Source organism: Uloborus diversus, chromosome 2, assembly GCF_026930045.1.
Source record: "Uloborus diversus isolate 005 chromosome 2, Udiv.v.3.1, whole genome shotgun sequence".
Lineage (NCBI taxonomy): Eukaryota > Metazoa > Arthropoda > Arachnida > Araneae > Uloboridae > Uloborus > Uloborus diversus.
Genome location: NC_072732.1, coordinates 37,298,561 through 37,321,853, shown reverse-complemented (window position 1 = coordinate 37,321,853; position 23,293 = coordinate 37,298,561). Strand labels below are relative to the sequence as shown.

General features: G+C 31.8%; 1 protein-coding gene across 1 annotated transcript in view; it reads right to left on the bottom strand.

The window, feature by feature from the left end:
* LOC129216969 (uncharacterized) overlaps positions 1-23,293 on the bottom strand; it is a 45,784-nt gene that overhangs the window by 3,426 nt on the left and 19,065 nt on the right. Inside the window, exons 8-13 of the mRNA XM_054851192.1 lie at positions 19,141-19,268; positions 18,522-18,578; positions 14,597-14,671; positions 14,373-14,483; positions 11,971-12,105; positions 7,403-7,533 (exon numbers count right to left, since the gene is read on the bottom strand). Of these exons, the coding sequence (XP_054707167.1) occupies positions 7,403-7,533; positions 11,971-12,105; positions 14,373-14,483; positions 14,597-14,671; positions 18,522-18,578; positions 19,141-19,268 (637 nt within the window). The remainder of the gene's footprint in view (positions 1-7,402; positions 7,534-11,970; positions 12,106-14,372; positions 14,484-14,596; positions 14,672-18,521; positions 18,579-19,140; positions 19,269-23,293) is intronic.

Below are 23,293 nucleotides of genomic sequence, written 5' to 3'. Positions count from 1 at the left end.
TCCTATGTTCAATATTTAAACTTGAAAAAAAAAGTTCAATTTCCTTTGAAATTAAATTAGGACCATTGTCGGTTAAAATAATTTTGGGAACCCCATAGGAAGAAAAATAGTCGTTCAAACATCTTATTATGGAAGAAGATGAAGTGTTTGCCAAACTATAGGTTTGCAAAAATCTGGAATAGTTGTCAACGATTGTAAATATAAAAAATTTATTATCGACACTCCGACATAATTTTCCTACCAAATCACAAGATAGAAATGAACCGGGAGAAAGATCCTTCTTTGAAATAAACCTAGGAATGGTTTTGTCACGTTTGGGCTTATTCGCAAGACATTTTTGACATGAACGACAAAATTTTTTAACCGCAGCAAACATTGATGGAAAAAAATATAAACGTTGAAGAAAATTGTTAGTTTTCTGGGCTGCAAAATGTGGAAGGTGAGCATTTTCAATAGCTGCGTTACGTAAACTAACAGGTATATAAATTCTTTTGAATTTTTGAATTTTACCTTTCTTTTTAACATTTATAATTTTATGCAAAATTTTATCGTCATCAAAACAAAATGTTTCAGAAATGGTTTTGTCATTATTCTGAAGCTTTTCAATAATTTCTAAAACTTCCCTATCTTTCTGTTGTTCCTTAAAAATAGTTGCCTTAGACAAGTTATGCTGAGGCTGAAAAAGATTCATGCTGTTAACAGCAAATTCATTTTCCTCACAAACACGGCTTAAAAAATCAGCAGGATTTGAAAATCCAGGCAAAAAGGTTGTCTCGTAAGTAAATTCATCCAAGAATAATAACCACCTACAAACAACATCAGGTTGTTTTTCAAGATGAATAAAATTACTCAAACTTTTAGCATCACAAAATACAGTGAACTTAGTACCATATAAAATTTCTCTGAAATGTTTAATCGAAGAATAAATTGCGAATAATTCTCGTCTAATTGATGGATATTTAGATTCAGACGGAGATAATTTTTTAGAGAAAAATTCAATAGGAAAAAATTGATCATTTACTTTTTGCATAAGTATAGCCGAAATGGCAATTTTACTTGCATCGGTGACTAAAAATAAGGGTGCGTCATTAACAAGATTTTTCAAAGTAGGTTTATTCAAAATAATATCTTGTATTTTCTCAAAAGCATCCTGACAATCATTAGACCAAAAAAATGGGGTGTTTTTCTTCGTTAAATTGACGATGGGAGAAACAATCTCTGCATAGTTGAAAATTAAGTGCCTGAAATAGTTGGTCATGCCTAAAAATGTTTGCACTTGTGTGACATTTTTTGGGATGGGAAATTTATTCACTTTGTTAATATTCTTCTCTGAAGGAGAAAAACCATTGCAGTCGATGTTGAATCCTAAATAGGTAATGGACGGTTTACATAACTGTAGTTTGGCTGGGTCAAGTGTTAAATTAAAAAGCCGCAGCCTATCAAAAACTTTCTGTAAGATAACAATGAGCTCTTCGAAAGAATCTGCAGCTAAAACAATGTCATCCAAGAAAAATTGCAAATTAGGTCCTTTCAAACAGTTTAAACAATTACCCAAAAGAGAACAAAAATACGACCCTGAATTTCTAGCTCCAAAAGGTAATCTCTTAGGCTGAAAGTTACCAAGTTCGGAACAAAATGCTAACTTTTCCCTATCTTCGGGTTTAAGTAAAATCTGGAAAAATGCTGCCTTCAAATCTAGTACACAGTAAAGTTTTTTGCCTGCTATATTTTGTACAATATCTGAGATTTTTGGCAAACAAATTTTGTACGGTTCGGTGATTGCATTTAACAGTCTGTAGTCAATCACCATCCTAAATTTAGGTTTGGCATTTGGATCATCTGATTTACCTTTTTTGACGAAAAGAGTTGGAAACGAATAGTTTGAAAATGACTCCTCAATTAAATCTGCATCTAACAACTTTTTAATTTCCTGTTCAGCAAATTGTTTTGCAATTCTAGGCAGAGGATAAGCTTTACTTTGTAATGCAAATGAATGTAAAAGTTTTAAATGGGGTTTAATGAAATCGCTTGAACCAAGCGTTAAATAATTCTTCGAAAAAACATGATAATTATCCATTAATAATTTAATTATTTTGTTTTTATCTTTCTCATTCAAATGTTCCAAATCAAAGTCTGTAGGTAAAAGTTCCTTCTTTCTTAAATTTAAAATTTCCTCAAGAGTCAAATTGTTAACTTGGAAATTTTCAGACTCAAAAGGCTGTTCGAAATCATTTTTAGAAATTTCCTGCACAGTCCCTAAGTTTTGATCCTTTCGGATAATTAATTCCTTGTCTGAGTCATTGTCAATAATTATGAAAATCCCACTAGCATTTTTCGCAGAGTGGATTGAAGAATTGATAACACATTTAGATTTAATACTACCAGGAGAAAAAAGAATTAATTCGGCATTGCTGATTTGATGCGGAATGTTCATTTTTATGATCTCAAAAGATTTAGGCTTGATTTTGAAATTAAGAGAAGCTTTAACTTTAAACAATTCTGTCGAACAACTAAGATTTTCCTTTTCCTTAACTATATTGGTGGTTGAGATTGAATTTGCCTGTTTAATCTGCTCATTAGGTGAGACAGTAATAAAATCTAATTTGGTTTTATCAGTAATGATTCTCTTATTAACAGAATCCAAAACAATTTTGTTTCGATGAAAAAAGTCATATCCCAGTATAAACTGATAATTTGCATTCCAATCAAAATTTGTGGTGAAAAACATATTTGAAAACCACTTGCCCTGGATTTTAAATTTCATCTCAACAGCTGAAGTACAATTTAAAGTTTGGTTGTTTACCGTCTTAATTTTAATTCCCCTAGAAACATAGTTAACTTTCATTTCATCTTTAATTTGATCTATAACTGAATGTTGACACACCGAAATATTTGCACCCGAGTCCAGCAACGCATGGTAATTAGCCTTTTTAAATGAAATTTGAATAATTGGTAAAGAATTATCAGAATTTGTGCAAGACATGAGTACTTTTGAGTGCGAAAAAATATTATCAGTAGCCTGATGGTCATTAGAATCAGTTCCCAAAGTTATCATATCATGCACAATTTCAGAATTTTCATTCTTATCAGAAAAAAATAAATTGTCTTGAATGCGTTTTGTTGTCTCTCCAAATGAATTCATCAATTTTGGATCAAGCCACCGTTCAGTTTCGTAAACAAAATTGTGGGTCTCCGATATATTTTGATGACTATTATTTCTTCGAAAACCCCCCACTAGTTTAAATGTTGATTGTTTTGACCGGCCCTGCTGTATGGTTTGGAATTATGCCCCCTTTGTCTATTATTGAACCCCCCATGTCTTGACCGAGTGCCCCTAACGTTGTGAAAAGGACGACCCCTAGCATTGCCAGGAAAGTACCAGCATTGAGTAGTAATGTGGCTTTTTCCACAGATATGGCATTGTACATTTTGAAAAATTCTCTGATTCTGGGAATTGGATGGCATATTTTGAAAATTGTTTGTATTCTGTTGGGGTTGGCTGTATTGCAAGGCATTTACATCAAAATTAAACGAGGAAGCCTTCTCATTTAAACCCTTCGCACTTTTCAGATTTTTAATTGTTTCAGTTAGTTCAGCTATTTTCTTATTTGTCTCATCCTGACTTTGTAACAGCATATTAATTTCTAACTGAGAATTCTGAAAATTGTCAACGTTGTTTAGAGCAATCTCTACATTCTTTGCTATTTTGATGGCTTGTTTAAAAGTGTTCGCCCCCTGTTTTTGTGTTTCGATTCTAATGTCAGGTCTTAATGCATCTAGGAATTTGGACAATTTTGACTTTTCGACTAATTCCAATAGATCTTTTTCCTGGTTGTTTTTAGGATTAAGGAATTTGTCAGCTGCCCTATTAATTACTTCGCTCAACTGGGTTACTGACTGCCCTTGCCTTTGCGAAATGTTGAAAAATTCCTTTTGAGCATTCTCAAAAGAAGTAGCACATGTGAATTTACGTTTCAATTCAGTGGCAATATCAGCAAAAGTTGCATCAGCATTCTTTTGCAAAAAAACAGAAATAAATTCATGAGCATTGTTACGCAATCTCAATTTCAAAATTATTAATTTCTTCGTTGAAGACCATTTCTCAAGTTCAGCCACTTCAGAAATCGAGTCTAAAAATTGTGTGACATTTTCTGAAGTTTCACCAGAAAAAGTTGGAATGAGCGATAATAATGAATTTGCCATTCTGAATTGAGACGCCCGAAATTTTTCAAAATTATACAAAAATATAAATATGCAAGTTGAAATTATACCAAAAAAATATAATAAATCATGCACATGATTATAGCATCAAATAGATCATAAAAACACAAAAATGCAAAATAAAACATGCCGATTAAGTAATTTCACCATTGATCGATGAAATTTAAGTTTTTTAAACACCAAGTTCTCAACCCACATTTTAACTAAGTTTTTCGTCACGGCACCAAAAATGTAAAATAACTATGGTGATATTGTGATAAAAATTTGTGTATACAACAACATGACGAAAGGTGTATTAAAAATTAGCCAAATAAATTGAATGTATAGTGAATAGTCATAGCGTTGTGACACATTCATTATTTTTGGAATTTAAATTCCCATCAAAATATTAAATCATTAACCATCATATTTGAAACTCTGAGACAAATAACTTACCATTTTACAACAATTTATTAAATTTTAACTTGGATATATAATTGACATTATCTTCACATTTAGCACATAATAGGGACTCATAAATAACAGATTCGAATCATTAATATCAATGCATTTCTAAATCGCGAAGTTGAGATGCGACGATCACAACTTTTTTTACTCAATAAATTCACCATCACAAATTAACGCATATTTACTCTTCTGCGTGGCGGAGTAGAAGTAATCAGTAGTTTTATCACGAAAACAGTCTGTAGATAAAAAATGGTGAATATTTCTTTTAGTTCCTATGAACTACGAGGCACACATTTCCTAATGATTCGGCTGATGCGTGAGATATTTTTCATTTTATCTTCATTTGGTTGAGTTCAACAAAAATGAAATAGGTGTTTCCTTTTCTATTACACAATACAGTTCAATTGCAATTTTTCTTCCAAATGAGCCGGAATGCAGAACAAATGAGCATGGAGTCCATGTTGAAGCCGGTAAATTTCAGGATGAGTAAGAATGCGATTCTTTGAGTCGACAATATATTACATAATGCAGTTCTTGGTTATAATATTTTTCTTGGATAAATTTCACTAGTGATTAAACACTGTTACCGTAATATTTTATAGTATCACAGTATATTTTTTCCTTTTCTTCCTATGTCGGCTCCAGCCATCTTTGCACAATTTTAGGGAAGGACGCTTTCTTGAGAGCCTCTTGAATGTAAAAAGTTCAACCGCCAACTGAACAGATAAATCAGCTCAGCAAAACAAAATGGCAAGGTGACGCTACAGCTCAAATTATCCAATCGGATATCACGCATTCAATTCTGACAGTTTTCCACACCCTATTCCTGACGTCATTTTAAATCATCATCTTTCCGTCATTTTAGATCATCATCTTTCCGTTATGTAATACACAACACACGCAAGCTGGTGCTGCCATCTGGTTACATTTATGGAGTGTTAAAGATCAAAAAATATAATATAAAAATGAGATCTTTAACACACTCCCATGCTACAAACTAACTTTGTGCCAAATTTCATGAAAATCGGGCCGAACGGTCTAGGCACTATGCGCGTCACAGAGATCCTGACAGACAGAGAGACTTTCAGCTTTATTATTAGTAAAGATAAAGATAGCCATAAAATAATCACATATCTTGTGCATTTCAGGTAATACAAGCCTTGAAAATGCTGCAAAAGATTTGAACTTTATTCATCAAGTAATAATAGTGGATAACCTTTTAGCTATCTGCTAAAAGTTTGACTGAAATTTTAAATATAGGAGGTTTTTTTGCAACGACCTCAGCTATGCTTTGCACATATGTTTCTAAAAACTCAAATTGAAGTACGTTATAACAAGCTGAGCTACTATTTTAACTAAAAAACAATTAATGCACCGATGACTAGCGATACTACTCATGAGACAAATATTTAGATTTTTTACTTAGATTGCCACATATTAATGAAGCTTAAAAATTCGACAACTCTTTTTATGTACAACAACTCATACAAAAATTTTCTATCCTTAAAAATTTATATATAAACTATTATTTTGTCTCAGAAAAATCTGACATGGTACACAATAACATTCTTCCAATCGTCAAAAGTATTAAATCAAAACATTAATTTAAAAATGAATTTTCTAAATAAAAGGATCTTCAAATTGGCAGCAATAATTAATTATCTTATATAATTAAAAACTGATTGTATGTACCTATGTAGTCATCTATGTCCAAGTTTCTTTTCCTGAACTACAGTGAACTGACCATCAAACCAGGTATCGAAGGATTGGTAATCTTCTCTTTTATGTTTGACTACTTAACATAATCCTCTGATAATAATTACCGGTGATATCAATTAAAAACTATTAATTATGACACTTAGATTTTGACATAAAATTCCTATTTTTTGAAGGCTTTCCTCCATTCAAATTATTATTCAGTACTTCATCTCAACTTTCCACAACAATGCTTTTATTAAAATTTATAGCGTGAAGAAAATCATTGAGACAAAAGATTTATTGCCATTTTTTGTCTCGAATATGAGCAAATAAAATTCTGGGTTTTGTTTTAAAGGCTTCTCCTGTAATCGGAGAATTTAAAATGTTTACTTTTTGGTTATTTTTCCGAAATCTGCCACAAAATTTTACTGTTTTTGTTTTTTTGTTCAAGCCTGATTGTTGAACATGTGTCATTTGACATAACTTTTATTTTCGAGGTGGACCGTGCAAGCATAGAAGCTAGTGACATAATAAACTTAGTAGGGAAGAGAGAACCATTATGACAGTTTTATAAGTAAATATCTTTTTCAATTTAGGGAGATTTTTGATACATGTCTATGAGCATTCAGTAAGCCAATAAATAAATAACTAAATGAATAAAAAATAAATACATAAAATAAAAATAAATAAAAATCTATCCTCAAGCTTTTTTTCCTGTATTTTTGTGGCTAAATTCTTGGATTTTTTCTGTTCATGGATGATAAATAAAGTGAGTTTTAACTCTCAAAGGCGTTCCAATTTATACAGACAGTCTTCTTAAATATGAAAAATAGAAAACTCCAAGGTGAGAAATTTAGAAATCTTTTAAATGCATGTTTGCTAATGGTGAACAGCAGGAACAGTGCACAAAAAAGTTTTTATTTGGTGGTATTTTAGAGGAAAAATTGTAAATGGTGCATTAGCGAATTATTTAAATAAATCTGTAGAATTATATCAACAGTATTTAAAAAAAAAATACCAAAAGAATGCAACTTACTGAGATAAAATATCCAAAGTGAAAGTTGGCTCAGAAGAGAAAAGATAGTTTATAAGTCTACAGCCATGAATTCGAGGAGCTTCTGATGTGGATTTCAATAATTTTAGAGCAATGGTTTGCAAATTATGAACCTAAAAAAAAAAAAAAAAAAAAAATCACATTAAATGTAATACAGTGAAATCCCAATTTCAGGACAACCAACTTACCAAAAGAGAAATATATGGTAAAATAATATAATGTTTATAATTTATTTAAATATTAAAACAGCACTTTTTCTTTTTTTGAGATTGTCCTCTGATTAATTACATGTTTTTAAATTTTAGAGCTCTATACATACATAGAAAATGAATGACACATGCATAGGAAAACTATTACAAATTAAAAATGGTAAATTTAAGTAAAATTGTTTGACTTGTGACTTGACAGTAACACTGTTCATAAGGAATCATAAGGTCTTAGATTTGCACTGCGGCATTGCTTTAAGTAAAAAGAGTGTAAAGTCATCAATGACATGCTTGTTTAATTTTCATCAAATTTTCTGCTGGGTGTTATCCTGGTATTCTGTCCAACAGAATACCCAAATGGTGAGAAAATCCTACTCCAAAGTCTAGAAAAGCAGTGGTTCTCTACAGTGCTTTGTAAACTTTTAATAAAAAAATGCAACATCCACAGCTCTTATAATTTCAGGGATAAAAACAGTATAAAGTCGAAAAAGAGGAAAAATTGCGAGACCTAAAATTTGAATATACATATATATTTTACATTACGCAAAATTATATTGATACTATACTGTCTTTTAAATATTAAGATATTTTTTTTTACTAGTAGAAATGCTAACAAATGAATAAATAAAAAATGCTTTCATTTATTAAAGATTTTAACAGATATATCAATTCCATTTACCACTTTCGATTTCCCATAGCCTACAAAACAGGTGAAATCAAAACTTTATAATGTGACATCTAATGCTATAAAACTTCCATATAATTAAACACTTAATTCAAGCTGAATCATTGGACACCATAATTACAAAATGATATTATCAGTGTGGCTAACCTTGTAGAAACAATTTGAGGAGCATTTTGAAATTTTGTGGAGCTATTGGGTATATTCTATAAAAATCATTAAAAAACTAAACCCAATATAAAACTTTTTGAGCTTTGATGGTCGTTTTAAGCACTAGCATAAAAATGATTATTTTTAAATTGATAAAAAGTTTTTAACACTATGTCATGATTTGAGAATATAAGCATTTTTAATTTCCTATATTTACATGTCTGCCATAATAAGTTAGCACAGTATAATTAAAATAAATTAGAATTTATTAAGATCTTCAAGAGCTATATCTTTGGTAAGCCTGATGAGCATTCAAACTAGATTTGAAGAATTATGTTGGCTTAAATTAACTCGGATGGAATATGATAAGAATTTTTGAATGGGCGTGGCAGTCTTCATTAAAAATAAATAAATAAAGTATAAGAAGTGTTGAAAATATTAGTCTACAAAACGGTATTAATGTCTAAGGAGTAGAATGGCTTAGCAGATAAAAATGAGAGAGTTTTACAGAAGCAGATGCAATTGGGTTTCAAAAGCTACATCTAACGATTGCACCGCATCTACGGTCACTCTTCAGTATTTCCACCTCAAATCTGGGGAACAATTGGTTCGATTTGAATCATTGCACTTAATCAATCAGATATTACACTATTATAGTCAAGGTGCCAGACAGGGGTGCAAGTGGACTCAAGTAAAATTTTCGGAAACTATGAGAAAGCTTGACCTCCCCCCCCCCCCCTTGTAAAAACTCTTCAAAAATGCATACAAAAGCGTTGAAATCATGGAAAAAAACCTTTTGATTTTTTTTTGAATAATTTTTCAGTTTTACAAGGTGATGTCAGCCCAAAATTTTTGGAAATGGCAACCCAAAATTTTCAGATCACAAACACCCCTGGTGCCAGAATATGCTCGTAAGTTGCACAAAACTGTTTGGCACAAAACAGTAATCAATCCTTATACAAACTGAAACTTCTTTTTTTCTCTAAATTCAAACATGGAATACAGTGTGGAAAAAAAATGTGTTGAAAATAAATAAGCAATCTTTTGCTCACTACGCAGGGCCAGATTTAGGGGAGGGCAAGCGGGGCTACTGCCCCAGGGCCTCCACAACAAAGGGCTCCCCACAAATTTTTACTTCCTTTTCCAAAAAAGGAAGTATTGTATTCACGAAAAAATTTTCACTCAAAATTCGACCTTAATTTCCATTTTGCTCACCCCCGAATTAATGTTGAGTTTTTTTTCGACCCAACCACGCATGGATATATGCCTAGAAAAGTAGAGACACCCGAAATATCCATTTTGACGACCCCCGAGTTAATTACAACGAATTTTCTCATGACGTACGTATGTATGTGCGTATGTATCTCGCATAACTCAAAAACGGTATGTCCTAGAAAGTTGAAATTTGGCACGTAGACTCCTAGTGAGGTCTAGTTGTGCACCTTCTCTTTTGGTTGCATTCGGATGTTCCTAAGGGGGTCTTTTGCCCCTTTTTGTGGGGAAATCATTGTTAATTTCGATGTAAACTCAAGTGGTGTTATAATTTGTCGGACACTTGGCGATATATTGCCAGTCTTTTGGTCGCCAAGTTTTGTCGCCAACTTGGCGACAAATTTGGCGATTTTTTTTTTTAAATTTAATTTCACTTTGTCCACTGTTGGTGATATTTAGAGAGTAAACAATTGAATCACATTAAAATTGCCAGTAATGGGGAAATGACATTAAATTGGGGTAAAAGGAAGTCATGTGATGCACACATCAGCTCGTTTTACAAAATATCCTAACTTTCACGGGTCGAAAATATTGGATATATACATATATATCAAAATATTCGGATATATATCAAAGTATTAGATAATTTCGAAAATATGATCTTTTCAAACCCAGATTAGGGGCCTCCACTCCTTTGTTGCCCCAGAGCCTACACACTTACAAATCTGGCCCTGTCTCTATGAGCAAAATGTGCCTTATGGGGAGATAACATTTCCGGGCTTATTGGCCGTGGTCTAATTGGAGTAGAAATTCCAGACATTTCGGCTTGCTTTGCTGCAGCCATCATCAGTGGTTTGAGTTGGTGAGACTGATTCCTGGCTTCGATGGCTCCGGTATTTAAGCAAACCGCTGCTGGGCTGCTGGTCCTGATTGGGAGGCGTTCTCAAGCCGCAGGTGCAATAAGGTTCCTGATTGGATGAGATTCAAGCCGCTGGGTGATCCTGGTACCTGATGGGATGGGATTCACAAGCTGTGGTGGCTACCGGTTTGATTGGATGGGACCACGGTATGTTTTAGACTGTTGTGGCGAGCGGATCTAAGGGTAGGGTGCCATGTTTTTGGTAAATTGAAATTCTCCTCTTTTCTGTTGAAATTAATGGGGTGTTTGAAAATTTCTATAGCTTCACGATGAAGACGGGCAAAGTAATGAGATGTTGTAGCCAAGATTTCTGTGTCCTTAAATTTGATGTTGTGGACTCCTTCTTGTTGGCTGTGTTCGGCTATGGCTGACTTATCATAGTTTCCTAAACGGCAATGACGCACATGCTCAGAAAGGCGTGTCTTGATGCTGCGCTTTGTAGTTCTGACATAAACTGATTCACAGGAGCACGGAATTTTGTTAACTCCAGATGTGGAGAAAGGGTCACGGGAGTCCTTCACCGGGCGATAACAATTCCTAAGTTGAGTGGTGGGCTTGAAAATGGTCTTGATGTTGTGTTTTTCAAGGAGTTTTCCAATTTGGTCAGTAACTCTGTGTAGGTAGGGTAAGAATACTTTCCCTAATGGTTCAGATGGGGTAGACTTCTGTTCTGGGGTAGACTAGCCTCCAAAGCCAGGAATCAGTCTCAACAACTCAAACCATTGATGATGGTTGCAGCAAAGCAAGCCGAACCGTCTGGAATTTGTACTCCAATTAGACCACGGTCAATAAGCCCGGAAATGTTATCTAACCATATTGACGCCAGCCGTGAAAGCCTTAAACAGTATTTAACTCGCCTCTACGGGGAGGAAGTTCACCTACAAGTCCGCCGCTTCGAGTCGCTCCGGAAACGAAAATGCGGCCACCGAAGTCAGGAATCAGTCTCACCAACTCAAACCACTGATGATGGCTGCAGCAAAGCAAGACGAAACGTCTGGAATTTCTACTCCAATTAGACCACGGTCAATAAGCCCGGAAATGTTATCTCCCCATATTGACGCCGGCCGTAAAAGCCTTAAACAGTATTTAAAATGTGCCTTAATCCATGTACATTGCGAATGCTTTCATTATACACAATTTAAACCTGTTCAAAATAATAGTGCATCTAGTGTGTTATGTACGTGGTGCTAAGAAAGAATCCAAGTACTAAAGTAAAAGTAAATTCCGTTGCCAAATGAGAAGAAGAAACTTAGACTCTTCTCAGCAATTATGCACAAAGATAGACATTGCAATAGTTCTCTAAACCAAAAAATGTAGTTTTATAAAGATGTGCATTGTGAATATCATAACTTAAAATTTATAAAATGTACATTTAAATTACCAAGTGAAGTGAATTTGATGAGCACTCAGCAAAATTTGCAAGACCTCTTCCTACATGTGCTAACACATCACTGGAATCATCAGTTAAAAATGTAAGCAACTCACACAAAGCTGTAATATATTTGTGAGAAAATTCCTGGAAGAAAATTAGAATTAGTTAAAATAATATAAGAAGCTCATTTAAAGTAATATATAGCAAAAATTGAATTTAATAAATTTATAGCAATTCAATAATTTAAAACATACACACTTCACTGCAGCTAATTTAGTACTGCAAGAAATGAACAAGGGTTTCTAAACCTTCTAGTTTTTGTGCATATGTGCATACAAAGTGATATATATTTTTTTACCATTGCCTAAGACAACATAGAAAAGAAAGCAGAAAAGTGTATTTCTAGTTTTCACAATTATTACTATTAATGTTTTGATCTGAAAATTTCAGATTTTCCTAAGCAGTGGCTATCTGGCATTTAATGCAATGGCCTAATAAATAGCTGGAAAAAGAATGAATTGTACCTTTCTGGTATGAACCCCTGAATTTCTGTGAAGTGGCAAATTGAGCCATAGAGGTGATCTCTTGATTGTGCAAGGTCATTTTACTTTCATTGTTGTATTTTGAACCATGGTACAAGCTGCAATTTCATGAATTGCAAGTGTAAAACCATCAAAAATTATTAATCCTTTTTGATATGCTAGTTTATTAGAATGCAAACCAGTTCTTTATAGAACATGATTCTTATATATTAAACTACAACAGAAAAGAACTGTTTAACCCCCCAAAGTGATCCCTCCAAATTGAAAATCAAAATAAAGCACCCAATTTTTCTCCAACCCTACATGAGCACAACAAGAATTTCTTTCTCAAATACAAGAGAAATTGAGAATACATAAAGTATGAAAATCTAACAAGATTTATACTTGGTTTTTAAAGATCTGGGAGGGGTGCACATGAAGTTGTAAACTACAATTAAATGAAAAAAAAAAAGACTGAAGCATAAGAGTACAGTAACAGCTAAAATACATACATTTTAAGCCTACTTACAGTATACAAGACAGATCCAGCTTCTGGTTTTGAAGGGGGTCAGTATTAAAAGGGGGGGGGGGTCAGAGCAAATAGGGGTCGAAGGCAAATTTTTCAAAATATTAGTTCTTAAAACTGTACCTCTGAACCAGAACGATGTAAGTCACACAATAGGAGAGGAAAAAAGGTAGACTGGCGCATGCAAAAGATGGCCCGTACGCTCTTTTAACGCTGGTAGATAATTCCAAAGGAGATAAATAAATACCTTTGTGCTGAATAGTAAAGTCAGACCAAACAACGTAAGTAGAAGCACAAATTTGTAAATAACAGCAGACACGTGTTTCGGCGTTACAGGGAACGCCTTTTTCAATGCAAAAATAATGAGCTTATGGATGAAAAGACATCCGACAAAAGGTCTCCAAAGGCTTTTTTTTAAGAATTATGTTCACATGACTTGATGCGGAATAGGATTCTACATAAAAGACACTAATAAACTGAAAATCACAATCGTTGGACTTACGTCAGTCTGGCTCTGAGGTACAGCAAATGCAGCTGTATGTTTGGCAGTTTAAAAGGGAAGGAGGTAAAGGGATGTGTTCGTAAACCCTATATTTTCTGGATCCACACCTGACTGCATAATAGTTATCACTTACACATTTTCAAAGTAACTGGTAAATCAAACTTGAATTATTTTGAAACATTAACAAACATTTTTAGTTTTCTTTGGAAAATTGTTAAAATTTCAAACTGCAAAAAAGAAAGTAAAACAATTGGTTTGACAGTTTGAAAGAGAAAGAGATGATAAAGGCAGGGGAGAACAATTGTTTTTTTTTTCTCTTGTAAAGGATTTTGATTAAAATAAATAAATAAAACATATAAAGAACTATGAAAAATGAATTAAATATTAAATATTGCTAACTCAAAATTAAGCTCTTTAAAGCTCCTATAGTAAAAAATAACTGAAATTAATCACTTTGAAAGACTCACAAGCCCCCGGTTGGTTTAATGACTAGCATGACGGAAACTTAAATTTACCTCAATTATGTGCTAAAATCAGGTAAGGTTCTATTTCATTTCCCAGGGATTGGTAAAATCTAAAAATAAAAGTATTTTTTTTACACAGACCAATTGCACTGGTTCATTGGTGCGTTATAGAAGGGAGTTCAGAGAGAGGTAGTACAGATGTGAGAGATCGAAATTGAAGGTGCCAAAAATATTCAACTTTACAATACCGCAGAAGATCTATGAGAGTAATAATATATATAATAAAATCTATAAGCACATTCTTATTGTATGAACAGTAAGCATCAGCTTCATCACAAAAACTTCAACTCCTTTTTACACATGCACAACAGCTTGAAAATGATCATGGAAGCACTTACTTGGTTCATCTGCAGAGAGAAATTTGCAATTATACACACCGCATTGATCAGCACATTTGGAGAAGAACCTTTCAGAAGATATAATAGAGGAAATCCTCTTGAAATATCTTCCTGTGAAAGATAATCAGATTTGTCTGAATTGAAATCAAAACATTTGGAGCACACACTATAGAAAATGGTTACAAATGCAACACAATTTAAAAGTAGTCATGAAAATATCAAACCTGTAATATTAGTTGGCGAAATGTGTCTGAACCAGCAGAAAAGTGCATCAGCATTTTCGATAAACATGTCTGCATCTAAATAAAATGTTAAAGAATCAGTATTTCTAACAAAGTATGTAGTTAAGAGTTTATTACAATAAAATAACCTTTGAATTTGTTCACTAGATAGACCTATTAAGGATTAACAAATAACCAAATTATTTTAGGGGTAGATAGAACTACAATAAAACAGAGCAATTTATTGTCATGTGTTTTATAGTGGTCCCTTGATAATTGGTATTCCCAAATAAATTATGTAGTTACTGTCTATTATAATAAACTTTGATAAGGAATTTGTCCATGAGGCAGCTCAAGTAAAGTATCAACATGACTTTAGTGGTGTGTCACTAGGGCTACTATAAAACACAAGACCTGCAACTGACAACATTAAAAGATAAAAATTTAAGCAGACTTTGCATGAATAAGTTAGATAAAAATTAGAGCGTAAAGAAAACTTTTAAAATACAAGTAAGAATTTCTTAAATTATGTTTGAATACGATCAAAACTTTGGAAACTAAATTTATTATTTTTACTTTTTTGAAGTTAAAAAGAAAAAAAAAAATGTAAAATGTTTTAATAGAGCCATAAGTTTTTTTCCTCTTATAAGTGATAATAAAAATTTCATGCAACAGGTAAAAGTTTCGGAAGTTCAGGAAAAAAAATCGGGATTGTTTTAGCATTTTTGGGAAACAAAAATTTTAAAAGAAGGAAAATAAAATAAAAATACTTCAAAAATTATCAAACATATTTAATTTTCATACTTTTGAATGGAAAAGTTTTGTTTTTGCGCTCATTTTACTGTAGGGATTTTTTCTGACATTCTAATCACTAAAAAATCCCTTTTAGGGGTCCTTTCGTCATTTTGATGATAATTCAGGCGATATTTATTTCATTAAAGAGTTCTAGAGTAGGCATCAAAAGGTGGGAATGAATCTCTTGAATGAATGAGTAGGTAGTCATGTCATCACCACTATTCTGATACCAGAAAACATGAGTGGGATACTTACTATATTTGCAAAATCATCATTTTTTTTTCATAATTTTGATTTTGATTCATATACTATTCAATGTAAATATTTGAAAAGTTTGAAAACTCAATTAACAATAATTAATGCTGCCAAACTATTAAGGAAGGCATCAAATGTCTAATCGATCAGTTTGTATTTATACAGTCGTAGAGTGAGGAGGTGCCAAAAATACTACATTATGCTTCTAGAGAAGCGATATTAATGATAGAACATCAATGTTTAAAATTGAAACATTGATGGTATCAATACATTGATTGTTAGATTAGCTATTTATGCTTAGTAAACTGTAAAACATGCTTTTGTTAGAGGAGTGAATTTACAGCCTGTATTTATTAATTTTTTAATCAAGATTTTTGTACTTTCAAAACTATGTTTATAATAAAAATAATAATGAATTATTAAAAATACTTTACTTCTGAATATTAAGTAATACAAAAGAGTAAAAAATTCATGTGTATACTAGAGGACTCGACAGACATTGTTCTGTTCAACACTATGTAAATTGAAAAGTTAAAAAATTTCAATAAACTACCAAGTGTTTGAACCGTTTTATTGAAAAAAATAATCTAAAAGGAAAATGTTTTAAGCTGCTTGGTGTCAGAATGCATATAGAATTTATTACAACTTGATTTATCTAATGCCCACTGAGCAGTTGTTTTATTAACTATTTTTTCTCCCATACTTGATGCCATACTCAAAGGATAAAAAGCGTCCTCAGATATTAAGTGTAAAAAACCATCTAGAACAAATGGGAAATCCCGCTGCAACGTCCGCCATATGAAAAGGAACAAAACAATTGAAAGGATATTGTTTTAAAAAAAATGATAAAGGTAAAAACAGTTCTCTGAATAAGTGAAGCCCCCCTCCAGATGTAAAATGAACACTTTCTGCAACTAAAATGACTAAACACTCGTTAAAAACGAAAACCCATTCCTTGCAATTTGAAATATTCCGCCAAAGAAACAGAAAATACAATAAATTACATTGACAGCAGCTTTACAATGTAAACAAATGATCACGCAACTCTATTGTTCATAGCCAAAGTCGCGAAGCCACAACGTTACTGCAATCCAGCCGATCAGTGAGCGAAGCTGACGCCGACCGATTAGCGGTCCGATCTTTTGAACGAAAACATTTAAAACTTCATGTATAGCATAATTTGTTCTTTCCCCAAAAGATAAAGATCTTAAACTGCACTCATATTTTGTGTACAGAACTACCCTGTTGTAATTTATCTGGACGAAAATAAAATTTGTTCATCTTTAAATTCCATCATCTTTTCCTTTAATAATGTACTGATTAGTTTGATAATCCTTCAAGTATTCTTGACATTGATGCCAAAACTCAGATGGATTTGAGCCGCAAAACAAATGTTGCTAGGTAAGGTACTTTCTGATTATTAGGTTAAGAAAACCTAGAACCACTATATAGTTAGGCCAATGCATCAGCTTAAGTTTAGCCATTCTGGATCGAATTTTTAATTTTGCGCTGCTAGGGTTACCTCAACAAAGTTTCGGATTTTGCCAAATTTACCGAAAATAATTAAATTGTTTATTTAATAAACAATTCACGTGTGGCTAATAATTGCTCTCAATGAACAATCACTAAACGTGATAACTCGCCAGAAAAGACAACCACTCAAACACGCGCTCTGATTCAAAATGGCTAATATTAAAGATAATGCGTCAGCTAATATATCTAGGGGCCTTAAGAAAACCTAAAGCACTGATCCGGTCACATAGTTCAACTACGGCGACAGAACACACGTTTTGCGTTAACCTTCCAGTTACTTTAAAATACATCAAGGGACCTAAAATCGTTGCTTTTAAGAGAGAAATGAAGGCTTCGCTCTCTACGTTTTATCTATTCTCAATTGACATATCCCAATAGGAAATTTCATTACAAAAAGCAGAGCTGGCTTTCTTTGGCAACGGGTTAAATATCTATTTCAGTTCTCGCTCAACAATAGGTTAAAATAAATATTAATCATTTGGGACATATAACCATCCAATGTTTAAATTAATTAATTAATTAACAAAAACATTTCTGATTCGAACCATCACGCTTTAAAACCATGCTTGCCACAACTTAATTACGCACAAAAAATTTGATCAAAATCAGTCCAGCTGTTTAAAAGCCTTATTGTGACAAACGTCCGCACAGAAGATTTTTATATATTAAGATTTAAAGTACAAAACATCAATACAAATTAATAGAAATAACATCACATCTTTTAATTTTCTACCTGAATAATATAAAACTAAGTATTGGTATTCAATGATTAATTGGAACTAATTAGAGAAAATGGTAGCATATTTAAATTAGATAAAGTAGTGGGGGGGGGAGGCAAATTATAAGAATAAATAAGTGTTCTAGTAGATTTATTCAAACTGAATTAGAAGGAAGAATTATACAAATTACATTTAAAGTGTATTAATGTATTCAAACATTAAAAAATATTTATAATGATTTGGAATGCCTAGTATGTATAATTTAAGATTGAAAATCAATCACTTATAACATATAGTAGATAAAAATAATAATTTTCATATATGTCTTTGGATGAAAACTATAATAAGGCTCCATATTTTGATTAACAGTGTGTTGGAAAAAAGTTTTTTTTTTTTTGTTCCAAAAGAAGTCTACAGTTTTCCTTTGAGAAATAACAAGGACAAGTAAATATTTGAAAAATATTACTGTAGCTTTCTGGCTGCTGGAGGGTTTCTGAAATTTTGTTTTTTAGTAATTAACGTTCCAACAACTATTGTTCAACTTTCATGTGCAAGATGAAAAATGAAAAGCCTAATATATTGTTAAAAAACTGGATTTTCTTTTCACACAAGAAGAAAACTAATACCTGATAATCTTCATTTTGAAAGCCATCAAACAAGTCTGATATGATATGTTTATGATTCTGAAAAGATAAAAAACAGTTTAAAGTGTGAAAAAACATCTAAAAGGTAAAACTAAAACTCACTAACTTTTAAGTTTGATCCAATTTTTACTTAAAAGATTTTTTTTTGAAAAATTAAATAATGAAACTAATTCTATTCAGCTGAAATAGTAGAAACAGAAAATAAACATTTGAACACACTGAATACTAGTAAGGGTAACAGGCACACGAAAATTGGTTTACTGTTTGGTTCTTAGAATTGTCATGCTTACTGAACATGCACTTACAAAAAGATTAGTTATTATGAGGTAAAATCCTGCACACTTTATTACATTTTTAATAATTGTATTGGTATCGTAAGCCCAGCTAAAATAAAATTCACAATAAAATACATAAACAATTTTTATCTGATTTTAGTATAGGAGCATTTTAATAAATATTTTAAAATTTTTGTTCACTGAACTTTGAAAATTTTAAGAGCTGATTTAAGTACTTGGTTGAACACCTGCTGAGTGTCGAATGTAACTAGACTGAATTCACCCATACTCTTCATTTTTTCATTAGTTAGAGGAGGGAATCTTACCTGCAGTATAAAGTCATGATGATCAAAATTACAAACTAAAAATTGCAAAATTCTTGCAGCAAATACAGCAGATGTTCCAGTACAACGCACAACAGTAAACAGTGAGGGAACAAATCCTTCCTTTAATACTGTAAAATAGTTTGAAAGGATCAATATATATATATATATATATATATATATATATATATATATATATATATATATATATATATATATATATATATATATATATATATATATATATATATATATATATATATATAATAATTATAATAAAAGTGAAAAATATTGAAAAGAACACACAAAAAGCCCATAGATGCGCAACACAGCAAAACTAAAAGCCAAGTAAATATAAAAAATATGCAAGTCAAAAACCAAATATTAAGCAATTTATATAAAAAATAATGATGAGAAAAAGAAAAATTGTAAGCAGCTATTTAATAGGAAAAGACAAAGTATGAATCCAGAGCTCATCAGCTGTGGAGGATTCAATAACTATGGTCAAAAGACCAAAAAATTTAACTATGAGCTAAAAGAGAGTGTCAAAGCTCCAGTATATGCAATATAGAGTAACATTGGGCAAAACGTACCACATGTTAAACTATAAACAATAAACAAGAGCTCAAACCTAAAAATAAAAGTAGGGGGTTTCGCCTCGACTAATTAGGAAAACAAGTTCCGAATAAATTGTCATCCATGCGACAGTACCTGCCATTATAATAAAACCAATCCGATATTCAACTTGACAAATTCATTCCAGTTATCAATGTAAAATCTAAAAAAATAAACCCATATCCAAAGAGAATAATCCAAAAACATGCCAGTCGTCCGTTTCCCACATGCAAAAACCATCTACATCAGCGATCCAAAAAAAAAGGTTTGTCACTGTTGTATCACACATTTACACAGTTAAACGGTTTCAAGAGAAGTGAAATGTTCATCGAAGGCTATACTTAAGCAAATGTTTTCAACCAGATTTTTAGGAAAGTTATTATTAAAAAGTATATTTTTGAGTATTTTTGAGTACAGAAATTTTTTGATTAAAAGCGGAAATGGTGTTGCAAATTCTTTTTGTTCTGATAGCTTGTGAAACAATGATGCCAATAAAAACCTTTTTACTTAAGCAGGATGAAAAATCTTGTAAGCTGTTAACTTTGGAGTTAAATTCCCACCTTTTATCATAGATTGTAGTGTAACAATTTGAATCAATTTGTATGTTAATATCCAGGAAATTGAAGTTATTTTGAGAAAAACTAGTCTTTTTGAGCGTTAATGAACTATGATATATAGTTTTACTAAGTTCAGAAAAATTCGAAAAATTTATACACAACAGGTCATCGATGTATCTACAACAAAGAGGTGCAGAAGAAGGATTTGCAATTGAAAATTTCCTCTCATAATATAAAAGAAAAAGGTTAGATAATGTAGAGCTAAAATTAGCTTCCATTGCAATGCCATTAATCTGAAGAAAACATGAATTACCATTTTTGAAAAAGTTATTGAATATACAAAATTTAAAAAGACCAAGAAAAAACTTTTCATTAAAATTAAGGGAGTCCTTAACCGAATTAAAAAGCTCTGAAAGAGAGGAAAAAAAGTTCATTGAGCGGGATATTGGTGAAAAGGTTTTCAAAATCAAAGGTTTAAAAGTATCCTGAATATCAAGCATGCTCAGTAAATTGATCACTTCAACACTGTTATTAACAATCCAAAACCAATTCTTTTGTTGAAGTTTAAGTTGTTAAATTACTTGGAAATCTTTGATTGATGGATACGGATCTACATTTGCACCCAGACACATAGGTAAGACTTTGATTTTTGCTGGTGGTACGGTGGAGGGATATTATCGATAGCCTTGGCTTCTAATGTCCGAGACGAAACCCCAGTACTTAGTTTTAGGTCTTTGTTCCTTAAATCTGCATTCATTTTCCACATGTGGTGCGTTTTGCCCAATGTAATCCTGAATGTTGATTTTTTTCGGAAATTGACATCCTATTGTTAGTTTTAGTATAAAATTTTGTTCTTTTGACCATAGGATGAAGTTTCCACTGCTGAAGAGTACTGGCTTCATCTCTGTCATTTATCTATGTTGTAACTTTGTCTGTTTGTTGTTCTATTGATGTTTATATATATACATATATATATATATACACGCCCAATCCTGTTTTTGTGCGGTGGATAGGGACCACATAAAAAAAGTCTCACGTTGAAAATAAGCCAAAAATCTTACAAAGTAATTAGGCATTGCTTCTTTACAGGAAGTCAAAATTAACCAAATGATGATAATTTTGCTGAATCGTCAGGCAAAATTTCCCCGAAAAAAGAAACTTTGGGTGGTCACAGTGACTTCCCATTAGGGTGTCCCAGTGATCACTTGAAGATACTACCTCGTCCCTCATTTTATAAATAATTTTGCCAATGAGTCCCAATCCGATTGAAATGTTCATATACTGCACAAAGAAAAAAAAAAGACTGCACAAAATCAGGTTTGAGTGCATATGTTTGCAAATAAATTTAGATATGTATCTCTATCTAGGAAACAGAAAAGACAAGAAATATTTCGCACAGTAATGAATTTGAAAAAATAATGAAATGAATTAATAATATGTATATATTTTTTAAATTCTCCCCAATGCTATCTATATCTGCAATTAATTTATGGAATACTACTAATTTATAACACAAATCATTTTAGTCTTAACTGGGGAAAGAAAACTTTAAATATATATATCTCAACTTTTTAAACAAACTTATTTATAATAAAGCAAAACTAGACTGGAAGATTAATAACTTTATGAATATAAAAAAGTGGACTAGAATACAGTGCAGCAGTTATTGTGTTTATATGATATTATTGTTATGCTACATTATTTTCATTCAAGTGTACCAATAAAAAATTCTTGCTATATGCATACAAGGAATTGATTAAATATAAATAAAGCACAATGAGGAACTGAACCATTTAATTGTAGAAGGACATGCTCATAGTTAAAAAAAACCTAATTTTAAGATCAAACAAATGCAGATCCAATATTTGAGGAAAACCGAGATGAAGAAAGGGAGATAGAGGCAAACCAAGAAATAAAAGACAAAAGCTCCATTCAAAGTTAAATTTTCTCCCTTTTGCTCAATAATGCATTCTATATGTATTTTTTAATTTAATTTATTTATATTAATGTTCTTCCAGTAGTAACACTTTGCAATTCATTTTAAACATTATAATACCTTAAATTAGTGCTTCTCAACCTATGGTACGTGAGCAATTTTCATGTGGTTCGTGAACAGCTAGTAAAAATTAATTCATATCATTTTTATAGTACTAATCAAAATTATTCATGAAAACTTTTAGATTCATCTCATTTCACTAAATATATATTCTATACAAAAAATCAAAGCACCTAGAAGGAGTTGTCTGAATAAAATGAAATTTTTCATATGTAACGACAACATTGATACACAAATGATCATTTACTAATGGAATAACCCCAAATGAGTGGAAGTTTTAGTTACTCTGTTCAACCACCTCTAGAGTGAATGTATCAGGCCGGAATGGGACTATTTGGCGCCGCCGTTTCGGCGCGGCCATTTCAATACTACCTGTTTAAAAATCGAAATTGTCTGCATATAAATATGCTAAAAATTACTTAAATTCAAGATATCTTTTGTTTTCTTAAGTTTTGTAAAACGTTTTATGAAGTAATATTTTTAAAGGTGTATTTTGTTTTCTTTTTTATTATTACATCATAAAAATATAAGTTTAAAAATATCTTCATTATTTTTCAAAGTAGATAAGTTAGGAAAAAACATTGACATTTTTCTATGAAATTTAAATATAAAACTCATTAAATTTGAATTGAATTTTTTTTCGTTGCTGATCATTAATTTGTGCACTTACTTTATTTTTTTTGGGAAAATTAAAAACTGTCTGATGATTTTTTATATTTGTCATTGGAAAAAGTTAATGTGTTGAGAAAATCATCCGTAACCCTGCTCTCTATAAAGTTTTAAGTTGTGTAGCGTGCTTTGAACACAGGATAGACAAGAAAAAACTTATAAGACTACAAGATACAAATAATATTTATGTAAAGATTATTACAGTGAAACCTCCCTTAACGGACACTCCCGAATAACGGACACCTCTAATTAACGGACA